At 40.8% G+C, this 12,771-nt stretch overlaps 2 protein-coding genes and 1 long non-coding RNA gene across 10 annotated transcripts in view; 1 reads left to right on the forward strand and 2 right to left on the reverse strand.

Moving 5' to 3' along the window:
* The window catches only part of EIF4ENIF1 (eukaryotic translation initiation factor 4E nuclear import factor 1), a 42,090-nt gene extending 32,296 nt beyond the window's left edge, over positions 1-9,794 (reverse strand). For 6 of the 7 annotated variants that reach the window (XM_065567885.1, XM_065567884.1, XM_065567883.1 and 3 more), the window contains exons 1-3: positions 9,489-9,784; positions 8,274-8,394; positions 281-354 (exon numbers count right to left, since the gene is read on the reverse strand). In XM_065567885.1, coding sequence (XP_065423957.1) covers positions 281-354; positions 8,274-8,366 — 167 coding nt within the window. In that variant the 5' untranslated portion in view covers positions 8,367-8,394; positions 9,489-9,784. Of the gene's footprint in view, positions 1-280; positions 355-8,273; positions 8,395-9,488 lie in introns of all 7 variants that reach the window. The other variant, XM_005288640.4, reaches the window with a different exon arrangement.
* SFI1 (SFI1 centrin binding protein) overlaps positions 9,306-12,771 on the forward strand; it is a 52,881-nt gene continuing 49,415 nt past the window's right edge. The window contains exon 1 of one of the 2 annotated variants that reach the window (XM_042841637.2): positions 9,306-9,433. The gene's annotated coding sequence lies outside the window, so the exon portion shown is untranslated. Of the gene's footprint in view, positions 9,434-10,060; positions 10,081-12,771 lie in introns of those variants that run through there. The other variant, XM_024108705.3, reaches the window with a different exon arrangement.
* LOC135975746 (uncharacterized) lies at positions 10,725-12,755 on the reverse strand. Its single transcript, XR_010592757.1, has 2 exons — positions 12,539-12,755; positions 10,725-12,421 (listed from the first exon to the last, which is right to left on the reverse strand). It is a non-coding gene; the product is annotated as an uncharacterized LOC135975746 (long non-coding RNA).

The raw sequence follows: 12,771 nt of genomic DNA on the forward strand, positions 1-12,771 counted from the left end.
TCCTTAGTGTGGACACACACGTTCGACTTTGCAATATCGATTACAAAAATTCGATGCAAGTAAAATCGAACTACTCTCGTAGTGTAGACAAGGCCTCAGACTACCCCACCCTATGTCTATTTTCTGAAAGGGATTAGCTTAAAACAAGCCTTGGTGGGGACTTAAATGCATTAAGATAAACAAAGTACTTTTGAAGGTAAGGGTTTTTCTTGTGGAATTTAAAAAAAAGATTATCCAGTTAAAAACAAACTGTCAAGTTTATTTTAAGACCAGAAAATACCTGTCATATTTTTCAGAAAGACATGAAGGCCTCTGTTTAGAGTGGGGACGCTCTTTAATATCCAAGAGTTCTTCCTGGAAAGGAAAAGCTTTAAGTTAGTTCTGACTCCCACCTGGGTAGGATATAAACAGAAAGCAAACCTTGTTCCAGAGCATACAGGTTTGTTTAAATATCATAGATGACGTTAACTAATCTGAATGTTTTCCCAAAATATTGATCTGATTTTTTGTTCAAAGTACAATTCAACTACCATTACTGCAATACTTGAAAGAGTCTACCAACAGGTCCATTTTTTATTTCGGCTGCAACAGTGCTGTCATCCTTCCAACACAAACTATATCTAGATGGGCTTTTGCACAGCCATAAGATCCTTTCAACTATAGAAGGATTAATTTAAGATTAGATCTGAACTCCTTATATAGAAATAAAATTTTTAGTAACATTTAAAAAAGTTTGACTGATGTCACAATTCAAACCAAAACTGCAATTTTGAGTTTTGAATCAAGAAAAATTAGACTTCAGTTCAATGAAAGCCCCCTAACTGAAGCAATACAGTGCACCTAGAAGTTATGTATTCATTCATTCTTTTGCTGGATTGCCAATAGATTAGAACTTTGATAAAAGGTTAAGATACTAGCTATTTTGGGTGTTTGTAGGATTCACTATTAATGTCAATTTGAGGGAAGACAAAGTAGAAACATAGCAATTGCTGTGTTCTTCACATAAACCTTTAAGTTATACTTTATACATAAAGAATCAATGCAGATCTGTATTAGGCGTTTCAGTGAAATTTAAGGGTTCTCTACCTATTGACACAAGTGACAGCTTAGTATTCCGGAAAAGCAACATGAGACTGATATCTAACAGATGGCATTCCCAAACAAAGGAGAACATCAGGTTTGGTGACAGATTCAGTTTGGTCAAGAGCAACAACAAGCTGCTTTGTCTAGATGCTGGGGAGGGCTTGAGTGAAATGAGATTATTGAAAGTGATTGTCAGAAAAGCATTAGGTGGTACAATGTTGCCACAAGCCAATCCAATGGGAACTCTTTCAAGTTGTTTATCCTTTGAGGGACCATGCCTTTCTGACTATTATGATTCTGACTGAACAATTTGTTCAGAGAACTGATTTTAACATGAGTTGAAGTAGAGGATTCAGAGCTATTTTAAAACAGATTATGTGCTATTGATGCTAGGAGCAAATAATTCACATCCCCATGATAAAGCAAAAAAATTAGAGTTTGGGACATATGGATTCAAAGTTAACAAAGACAGAAGCAGTGGTGCTGAAACTTCATTAATTGCAGGAAGTGCTAAAACATTTAATTTTAAGTGGACTAGAAACATTTGGGAGATGCAAATCCTTGAATAACTTGAGGCTAGTTATATCCCTCTGCTAAAGCACATTAAAAGGATTTTTTAAAATGGTATAAATATCCTGGACTGATAGAAAAAACAAATTTGAGACAGTTTTAAATTCTTAGTAGAGATCAAAAATACTGGAAGAGTTTCAGTGTTCTGTATTTTTGCGGGGAGGGGAAAAGAGGGACAAAACATTCTTGTTCAGGGTGGATAAAAATCAATGATTTTTTTTTCCATAAAAAAATCAATTTTTTTATTTAAACCAAAATGTTTTGACAAAATGCTTGAGGAAAAAGCCTATCACTATAGCTCAAAGATATCTCATGATGGAATACAGATTATAAATTCTAATTCTATAGTATGAGACAATATATTCATGTAATGTTTAAGAAACATTTTGTAAATGAGTTCCAATAGTTCATGGATTAGGGACCCAATCTTATGGAGTTCCAGGGGCTCCTGTATAGATTATTTAGGTTAATCTTTCTATCTACCCAATGGGACTCAGTGCTCAGTCTAGAAGATACCATCAGAGATGCTTAGTTTTGCAGTTCTCAAACTGGATTTGTGTCTCCAGAGATAACATACTTGTTAACAGCAAAAAATGTTTTTAAATAAATATATGGAGGTGCGAAACAGACCTCAACCCTATTGTCCCTCTGCAAAATAGTGTACACAGAGTCAATCCCTTACTTCTCTCTAAAAGTAGAAAGTTTCAAGGAGTTCAATGAATAGAAGATTGTTGGGGGCAGAATAGATCTGGACAAGGAAAAGAAGTCTGGAGATAATGCGAGAAGGGAGGGACGGGCAGTAGAAACAAGAGCAAAACGGTTTGAGCAGCATATTCCAGAAGTCAAGGTCTTTCTGAATGTAGCCTTCATTGATTGGAGATCTACCATACCATTCTCTCACCAAACGGGAAAACCTATAATGGCAGCAGGCCGTAAGAGAGACCCAGTTTGGGAATATTTTAATGACGTTCCTCTACCTGTGGGTAAGACAGGGATGTGTGCAAAATGCAAACAGTGCAACAAAGAAATGCAAGGCCTGGTTGCCCAAATTAAACATCATGAGAAATGTTCCTTCTCAGGAAGAAGCTGCGTTGAAGATGAAAGGAACATGTCTGAACATGCAGGATCTTCAGGTTGGTAACAACCATGGATTTCTACATAAAAGCGCATTCTTGTTGATTAAATGGAGTCTTCCTGATTAGTGATTTAAATCAAATCCACCCTGTTCTTGTTGTTAGCAAGGATACCTTTAACATACTAGCTAAGGCGGCTTGATAGCTCCTAACTGCATTAGTTACTCTTGGACAGCTCATCTGTGTTTGATGGGATTGGGTTTTTTTTTAGGTTTACTTAGATATTCGGGTTTCAGCTTACACAAATACTTATGCATGTCAGTTTGTGCCCCTCCCAAATTGTAATGAATCTACTTTAATTGATTTTAGTCTGAATTTTGCAAGTAAATCCTCCAAAATTAATTTTTACAGCCCAGATTACACAAGAATGCTAGAAGCAAGAGACAGAGCAAATTTTAAAATTTGTACTAAAGGTTTAAGTGCATTATCTACTACGAGTATTCCAAAAATTCCCTTTAGCGGAGCTGGACCAACTAATTATAATCAAAGATAAGCAGAGGGAGAAGAGGACAGAAATCTGAATTTACTCTGTGGACCAAGTTAATTAAAAAATAGGTACTAGCAAAACAGGCCACTGAAGTTCCAGAATTTGCATAAAACTAACTCATTCATGAATGAGTATGATCAAGACAATGGGAGGTGTGATCAACCCAATATTTGGGCCAGAACAAGGATACTAGGGCAACTGAATGGCCAGAATGGTCACAGGATTTCATCTATTTAAAGTATGTTTCTGGTACTTCACAGAAAATCAAATAGACTTTTCAAATAAGTATGAACAGACTATTTGATCAAGGACTTTAATATCTTAAGTCTACATTAAAAATAAAGTAATGCACAAGGCTGGCCTTTTTCTTGACATAGGCTCTGAGGCTAGGTCTACACTTTCTGTTGTGCTGGTATAAGTTATGTCAAATGCGTGGGAAAACACCCATACCCATGAGCAGCACACCTACGCTGGCAAAACCCCCAGCATAGATGAAGCTAATTGACAGAAGAGTGCTTCTAAAACTAGGGTTGTGAGTTCAATCCTTGAGGGGGCCCCACTTAGGGATCTGGGGCAAAAAAATCAGTACTTGGTCCTGCTAGTGAAGGCAGGGGGCTGGACTCGATGACCTTTTGAGGTCCCTTCCAGTTCTAGGAGATAGGTAAAAAATATATATATAGAGAGAGAGATAAGTATCATCAGTGATTGTAAAAAGGCAAGAAAGTAATTTTCATGCTAGGTTTACAGTTATAATTTTATGTTCAAAGTGCTGTGATAAGATTTACTAAACAATTACTCTTGTGAAGCAGACAAGCTTTATCCCAATTTTAATGATTAAATGGAAGCAGAGCTGGGATTAAAATTTGGAAGATCTTAACTCTAAACAGCACAGAGTCCTCTCTAGATATATTGTTTATATTATAGTAGTTATTCATAATTCAGCATTGGGTAGAATGAATATATGCCACACATTTAAGTCTTCCCCCTTTACTATTAGGCTTCAAATAAAATAATTAAAAAACACCACACACCACATTCTATTACAGCATACTCTGAAGTTACCTTTAAGATAAACTAGAAGACCAGCCATCATCTCTTTCTGATTTGCTCCATTTAAAGCACAAAGGAGCAGCATCAGTTCTTTGGACAGCAATTTACATCACTGTGGCACTGAGGGTGTTGGTTTCTGATTAACCCTACTCCTTCTCAAGTTGTTTTAGTTCAGGAATCAGGGAGACAAACTGATAGTGCCGAGCAGGAAGGAGCCAGAAGAATAAAGGGATCCTAGCAGTAGCCAGGATATACAGCACCAAGCTAGCCTGAAAAGACAACTTCTCCCTAGAATCTAATGATTCAGTGCTTCTTCACACAATCCAGTCAGTCAACCTAGGGAATTTATTGCAGGAGGAGATGTTGTTAAGGCCACCAGTGTAAGTAGGTTCAAAAAAAATTTGATAAGATCATGTGCATAGCTCCATAAATAGCTATTAGCCAAGATGGTTAGGGATACAACTGCACACCTTGGTGTCCCTAAACCTCTGACTGCCAGAAGCTGGGCTTGGACAACAGGGGATGGATCACTTGATAATTGACCTATTCGGTTCATTCCCTATGAAACATGTGCCACTGGCCACTGACAGAAGACTGGATACTAGACAGACCACTGGTCTGACCCAATATGGCCACCCTTATGTTTTTATATGCTTGAGGCTTGTGATGAGTGGATATTTAATAAAAAAAAAAAAAAAAAAAAAAAAAAAAAAAGATTTGCAGTCTGCGTGGACAATGAAGCATTGAGCCATCTGACAGCAAATATTAAGTTTAAGCAAATTAGAAATACCAAAAAACACCTGGGGCTGAAAAGCCAGCACCTTATTTCACCTAAAAAGGAAGATGTGAGCGCAGCAAGATCATCCAAAATATATATGACTGGATATCTAAAGCAGATATCAACCAAAGACTGTCTAGCCTACTGGGTAACATCCATAGCAATGTACAACTATGTAGAACCACAGCTATGCTAGCATAATCCTGTAGTGTAGATGCAGCCTACACCAACAGAAGGGGTTTTTCCATGAGTGCAAGAACACCACTTCCCCGACCAACAGTAGCTAGGTCAACTTCGCTGCCTAACCTCTAGGTCAACATAGTTATGCTGCTCAGGGGTGCAAACAAATCCACAATTCAATTTTAAGCGTAGACCAGGCCTGAACAGTACAAGTTTGCCAAGTTCTCTATGAATGCAAAGGTCAAAAGCAGCTACTTAGTTTACTGGTTTAGACAAAGCATGAGACACCATAAGCTATAATGATGAGCTTTGGGTTGATAGTCAGGAGCCTGTGTGTTCTAGACCAGGCTCTTTCAGTGACTGACTATGCAGCCTTTGAGATGCAATTTCATCTCTGCCTCAGTTCCCTTATTTATAAAGTGGGAATAATACTTATACTTCTGTTAGTGATGGTGTGGATTAGTATCTGCACAGCACTTGGAACACAAATTTTAAGTATTGCTAAAAAACTACATTTTAGTTTACACACACACACACACACACACACACATACATACATATATAAAAATTACACTGGTCACCTTTTGAAAACTATTAGATCAAAGGGTTTGCAAGCTTTTATGATGTGTGGATCCACTGCCCTCTCACTGATCACCATGTGGCCCTTCCATTTGTAATTATGTAATGGGCCTGCAGTGACTGTTTACATGGCAGATATTAAATCACATTAAGCTATGCTCCTAGCAGCTAGAAACAAGGAGAATAAATAGCCATTCTCCACAAACCACCACTAAGTGTTCTGGACCATCAGTGGTTCAGACTAGTTTGGAATCTGGTGACTAATCATTATGCTTTTCACATGGATTTAAGGTGCTCTGGTAATTAACTAAACCATAGAATAAGTCCTTTTACTTAAGAGAACAGATAACTTAAGATTTTTAAAGGGGTTAACATCTCTTGTAATTTACCATGTTTCCTCACTTTGCGAGGACATAAGGCAATTGCCACTAAAACTGCAATACCAATTGAATGAGACTAGAAGTATCCTGCCATTAGTTTAACAACTGCATCCTGATCAAAATGAGGGGCACAGAAATGCCAGAGAAATTAATATTGCATTGTTACTATTTTTGGTGCTGGGAACGCAGAAGCAATGGCAGCACTCTCCTGGGGCAGAGGAGCGAAACTCCAGGGCATTAGCAGTCTTGGTCTCACACATCAGGATTCAAAAGCAAGCTTGGATCTTTGTTTCCTATGCCAGTAGGAACTGGGAGCAAGGCAGAGGCACCTGTTTAGCTGTTGGACAAGATGTACCTTGTTGATTATCAGCCACCTCAGGCCCAACAAATGATATGCATCTACCAGAATCTGAAGGAAGCTACATACAGTACTCAGTTTTAGAGCAAATTGCTATACTTTGCACTCTCCCTCCCAATACAAGTCATCTCAAACTACTGAGAAGGGTAACATCAAAGGGGACTGGGCACAGTGGCAGAACTAAAGATTGAGGGGAAGACATGCACAAGATTTAAGCAGCTTAATTGCACCTCCCTGCTCAAAAAAAATTTGTTTTGGCAGTTGATGAGTCATTACTCATGTAAAACCACCAATAACCCTGCCTGATCCCAACATTTCAGTCCCTCACTTGAAGTTTTCCCATTACAAAAAAAAAAAATGACAGCATTTTATACATAACTGAGTACAGTGATCTGCAGACAAGTAAAACCAATGGAGCTAGAGGGTAAAAGGAGCCCAGGTCTAACAAAAAGCAAGGATCTTTGTATACATCTTGCTTTTTTTTTTAAATATATGTATCTATAAAAATATGTTTTGAGTCAGTGTTAGAAGGCATGCTGAAAGAAGCTAGTCTTTCACTTAACGGAGACAAGTAAACTTAGCAAAAAACCTTGAAGAAATTAATAAAAATCTTAAAATTGAGACATACTTTCAAGAGAGAGTAATGGAATCAACTCACATCATATACTACCTAGCCTATGTAACTGAATTCTTATCTGTTACCCTTGGCCTTTCTCCTGTAACTGCATCCTTTTATTTATTAAACCCACTTGTTAGGATTTGTTTTATATTCAGATTGTAAGCTCTCCAGGGCAGGAAACATCTTTTTAATTTGTTTGCACAACACTCAACATAGTTAAATCCTAATCACCATAGCAAACAAAATAGTTTTCTCACGTCTTCCCACAGCGAAGCAAACAGTTTCAGCAGTGCTGCCAATGTAGAATACCAACATTAACAGAAGTGGGCTACCAGTTTATCTTTAATATACAAGAATTGGATAGTTTGCAAGAGCATGAACCATAAGAGTATGGTGAGAACTATAAAGCTTAAGCCATCATAACTATAAGACAATGTTAATACTTTAAAGTTTCTTCCAACTTTAAATATCTGTTAGTGTTTTATGTATGGCCTCAGCTTCCCCTGGTTCACAACTGAACTTACTTCATAAGTTCTGAAACTGTATCCACTGCACAAGGCATCTGAGTATAGTTTGTATTTACAAACCATATTTGATACAGCTATACACATGAGAATTAAACATTCCAAGGAGACACTATCCTTGCTCCTAGAAGGACTCTCCTCCATGTTTGGTATGATGTCCATTTGGGCCTTGGCCAGACTAAAATTTAAGACATGTTATCTATCATGTGTTAGCCACATGTTTGCCAACACATTTTAAAGCATAGTGGAGGGCAAGCATAGGTTCAACTTGATCAGTTTAGCACATGTTGTGAGGCACATGGACACTATCACCTCACTGTAGTATCTATTTAAGACAGCATTCCTTGTTTACACTAGACCTTTAAAAGATGCTAGCTAATATATAGCTATATCACACCTTCAAATCCTACTCTAGACAAGGCCTAGGAGGAACACAGGACTCCCCCCCCCCCCCCTAAAATTGATCAGTTTCAATCTAAGTGTTTCATAAACACTGAATTCATACAATTTTTAAAGAAAAAAGGTAGCTTACTTTTGTATAACGATGAGATTTTACTGTTATTCTGTTCAAGTCAAGGAAAGTGTCACCATTTTCAATTTCTGCTATAGCCCCTCTCTTATCCATGGCTACTTGAAAGCCTTTGACTATGGACCTGATTTAAAAAAACAAAACAAACAGAATTACGTTAATAAAATAGACAACACAGCTGAAGGCTTTATGGCGTACACCTTCCTTACTGCCCATGGACCTGTCATCAACTTACATTTAACATAAGAAAGTACATTTCACAAAATATATTTTTACTGTTTGATGTGTTAGCTGTTTTGAGCACCCAAACTATAACTGGCAGTAAAATATCTTAATTAACAGCTCTAGAACAAATATTTTAATTAATCATAGGCACCTAGACACCTTTGTAGTTCAGAGACCCAGCTCTTAAGCAGCTTTAGCACAACAGAGATTATCACAGGGACAGAAACAGAATACAGAAGGGAAGTTCATAAAATGAAAGAGAAAGACTGGATAGAAAGCCCCCTGCCTCACGCTGGGAAGTCCTAGATGCCTATGCAACCTAGTTGCTATGACAGTCACTTGCACCCCATTTTGGGGCATGCAGGACAGTGGACCCACATGAATACTATGGAGGAGCCTGGGCCTCCAAGCCATGGCTTGCAGAGCAAACAGAGTCCTACACAGCGAGCGAGTGCCACTGTTTCTGTATGGTTGCCAACACTATTTCAAAAATAAGGAACTTTTCTTAGCACCCCTGCCCCACCGCTCTTCCTGATATTATCATAATCAATATCGTTGTTAACAATAGCACTTATATTCACCGGGGGTATTTCTTGCTGCTTTTTGCAGCACTCTTTTTGTATAGAGAGGAAAAAATAGGGGCTGTCCCTCATAGTAAGGGACTGCTGGCAAGCCTACACAGCTGACAAGGCAGAGGCGCCCCCAGCCTCATGGCCGGCAAGACCCGACAGAACAGCCCCCCCCCCCCCCCCAAGCGCAGGTGCCACCCTCCACCCGCCCCATTGGTGACCTGAGGCGCACAGCGATAGGTTTGCGATTTGTGTGGAGGCCCTCATCCGGGATGGGGAAGGGGAAAAGATGACCCAGGGCCGCCTTATCTTACTGGGCCCAGACACCAACACACCGGTGGCGAGCGGGGACGCCGAGGCACCGCGCAGGTAACGTCTCACCTGGCAGTGCGGGTCCCCGGCCCCGGGTAAAGAGGATACTCACTGTGCGGAAGACACGGTCCCCTCCAGATCGCTCAGCTCCTCGCAAGGCCTTGCCGCCGCCCACGGCGTTACTTAGCCCTAGTGACCGGCTTCTCTCCCCCCCTCCCAGCAGCGCCCCGCGCCACGCTCTCCACACACACACAGCTCCCTCCCCGCCCGGCCGCTTGCCTACCCCCGGCTCGCGCCGCCGCTACTCCCCCACCCCTCCGTCCCCTTCTCCAGCTCGCTCGTTCGCTCGCGCGCCCTCTCCCGATTTGCCCGACTCTCGCACTCTGTCTCCTCTCAGCCACCGTAACCGGGGCTTTCTAGAGCCCACCCCTTACCCCTTTAATAGCCACCGCGCAGGCGCGGCCTGCTTGCCCGGCCCGGGGGCTCTCGATTGTAATGCCTGACTGAAAAGCACAGTCTCCCGCTGTATGGCGACTTCTCGCCTCCGTATATCGAACTTCAAAAGTGAATCACAGCCTAGGACCGATTTTTTTTATAGACATACCCATCGAAGACGGATGGTTTGACGGATTGCGAGGACTTCTCAGGCATTATCACCAGCCAGCCCTGCGATGGAAGCTGGTGCCCATGCTGCGGGGGCGGGGGTGGGGGTATGGTTTAAGGGCCATGTGCACACAAGCTGATAGAGACTTATTAGGCCGGGCGAGTGCTTAGTTCTCGCACGGGGTTATTTTTGTTGTTTGTATGTGGGGTGTTTTGGGGTGGGGGAAAGAGGGTCATGTGCACTATACTCACCTGCCAGGGACCCATATACACACTGCAAAATCATTCTTCATCAAAGACATGTTTTAAAAAACTACCCTTTAAATCAATCCAAAATGAGGCATTTCCCTTCTCAAACCAGTTAAACTTGGTATGTCTACATAATAACAGGAGAAAAATAAGAACAGGCAATTGTATTACTTAATCTTTCTTATTCTCAGTCTCCTGGTACACCTATGCTATTAGCAAGAAATAGAGAATATATTTCCAACACCTGTTTATAGAACTTTTTAATTAACAGCATCTGAGGCCTTGATCTTGCATTGAGGTCCAGGTAAGTGGACCCCCTATGTTCACAGAACTTCATTTAGGGTCCCAGTTGTGAAAACTTCAGAACAGGAGCCCTGTTGAGTCAACTCAACATAAGTACAGGGATCTGACTATGTGGAGCAACTTGCAGGATTGGGGCAAAAGTCACTATCTTCAACTATTTTCCAATTAAACACAAGGTCTATATTAGATAATACATTCACATCAACCTTTATTGTAGAATGAAACAATATTATATGAAGATTTCTTACATTACAAGTCAGTGATATCTTTAAACAAACATTTAAAAATGGCCTTACTTGATACCTTCCATGTACAGCAAGTTTGTCAGGCTGATCTACTCTTTGTCCACCTTAATTAGTTTATTGCAGGATGAAGACCTCTTCAGCACTGCTCCAACTGTCATACTTGAGGGTTAAGCAAGAGTTCTACAGGGTATAGTGTTTTGAAGGGCCCACTATAAGGTCTTTTTGAGAAACTATGTAGGTAGACCCTGTGTCTGCACAGAGACCCATTGTCTTTCGTGGGATTCCACTCAGTTGTCAGGGTCCACCTGCTGTGCAGTTCTCAGTTCAAGATCAGAGCCTAATACATGTGAGGTTTGAGGCAGATATCTGGAACCACATAGCACTTCTAGGGTCAGGGATATTTGTTAGAAGAGAGACATAATAGATTTTACAAATTAGGGCAGGATAATCAGGATACTTGCCATTATTGCTACTATAGCTGTTTGCATCAGGTATATGGATTTTTTTTTACTTTGTATTTGTAAAATATTTTAGATACACACTTTGAAATGATTGCAAACTTGATTAGTTTAACTGTAGTTTTTGTAAATATCCCTGCATCCTAAGCTAAAATGCTATTTTGTAACTTCTTATAACACCTTAGAAAACAGGGGATAGCCACACACTTCATAAAGCAGCAATATATAAGAAGGACTATATTTTCCTCTTTCTACAGCTATGGCAAAAGATGACTAATCCAATGCAATACTGTGTCAAGATACACTACTCCCTTTTAGGCTGATTTTAGACTTGATTTTGCAGTTCTCATGCAGATAAATTTATTTCAATGGGAATTTTGTCTACATAAGGACTGCATTCTTTAATATGCCTTGTGCTTAAAAAGCAAGTTTCAAAGCAATGTCATGAAGATGGCTATAGAAGGTGAGCCCAGATTAACCAAAGGCACTCAGTGCACTTGCACAGGGCTCCCACCTCAGGAGGGCCCGTGATCACTGGCAGAAAACCAAAACAAACCACACACATGCACTTTCTCACACACACATAGTGGGGCAGGAAGGGGATGAGGGGGCAGGGGAGGGCCCTACCTATGTACTGTGGAGAGAGCCAAAAAAACAGGAGTGGGGAGCTGCGCCAGCACTAAAGGACAGAAGTCACTGCAGGGTGAGTGTGGGGAGGCTTGCTCTCCAACACCCTCCCGGGTCCTCCCAGCCACCTGGTGGCAGGGAAGGTAGGGTTCCCTCAATTGCCATTGTGCACAGGGCCACAAAATTCTTTATTTGGACACTGACAGATGGCTTCTCTCTTGGCAGAAACCCTGGGGAATTTTGCCTGTATTGAAGTACAGGAGAACTCTGGGTTCATGAACGAGCTTGACATTTTGGGGATCAAGCTTAGCAAATGGTCTGAGAGAGACATTGTCAAGTTTAGAAGAATAGACACTGGTCACAAGAAGTAGATTATTAGCCAGGAAAGCCATTCAAAATTACCTGTCCCCTCAAAACCAATAATAACTAATAACTAAATAATAATATAACTTACATTAGTATAGCAGTTTTCATCCCCAAAGTCCCTAGAGCATCTTAGTCACGTGTGCTCTCTTCCCAACTCTGCCATTGGCTGATTGTATGATCTTGAATCTCTGTAACTGAGGTAAAGAGGGATAATGGTTAGGTCTGCAGATGTGTTGTAAGGCTCAGTTCATCTAGTGCTGAAGGTGAAGAGTTCTAAGTGCTATTAGCTGGCTACATATAGCACCCCTAACCTGCTGCTGGAGTGGGGACATGCTCTGAGTGGTGCTCCCAGAGAATGTGCCATGGGATTGTTTGCGGTTACTCAGAGCAGGATGTGGGTGTTTAAGATCATGTCCTTCGCCCCGTGGCTGCTGGGCCTTATCATTCACAATACCAAATAGCCATGTGGGAGCTGGCATGCACTGAGGAGGCAAAGAGGACATGATGGGCCTTGGCTGCGTTTCCTTCTCCCCCATTCCCCTCC

The sequence above is a fragment of the Chrysemys picta genome, chromosome 15 (assembly GCF_011386835.1).
Source record: "Chrysemys picta bellii isolate R12L10 chromosome 15, ASM1138683v2, whole genome shotgun sequence".
NCBI classification, from domain to species: domain Eukaryota; kingdom Metazoa; phylum Chordata; order Testudines; family Emydidae; genus Chrysemys; species Chrysemys picta.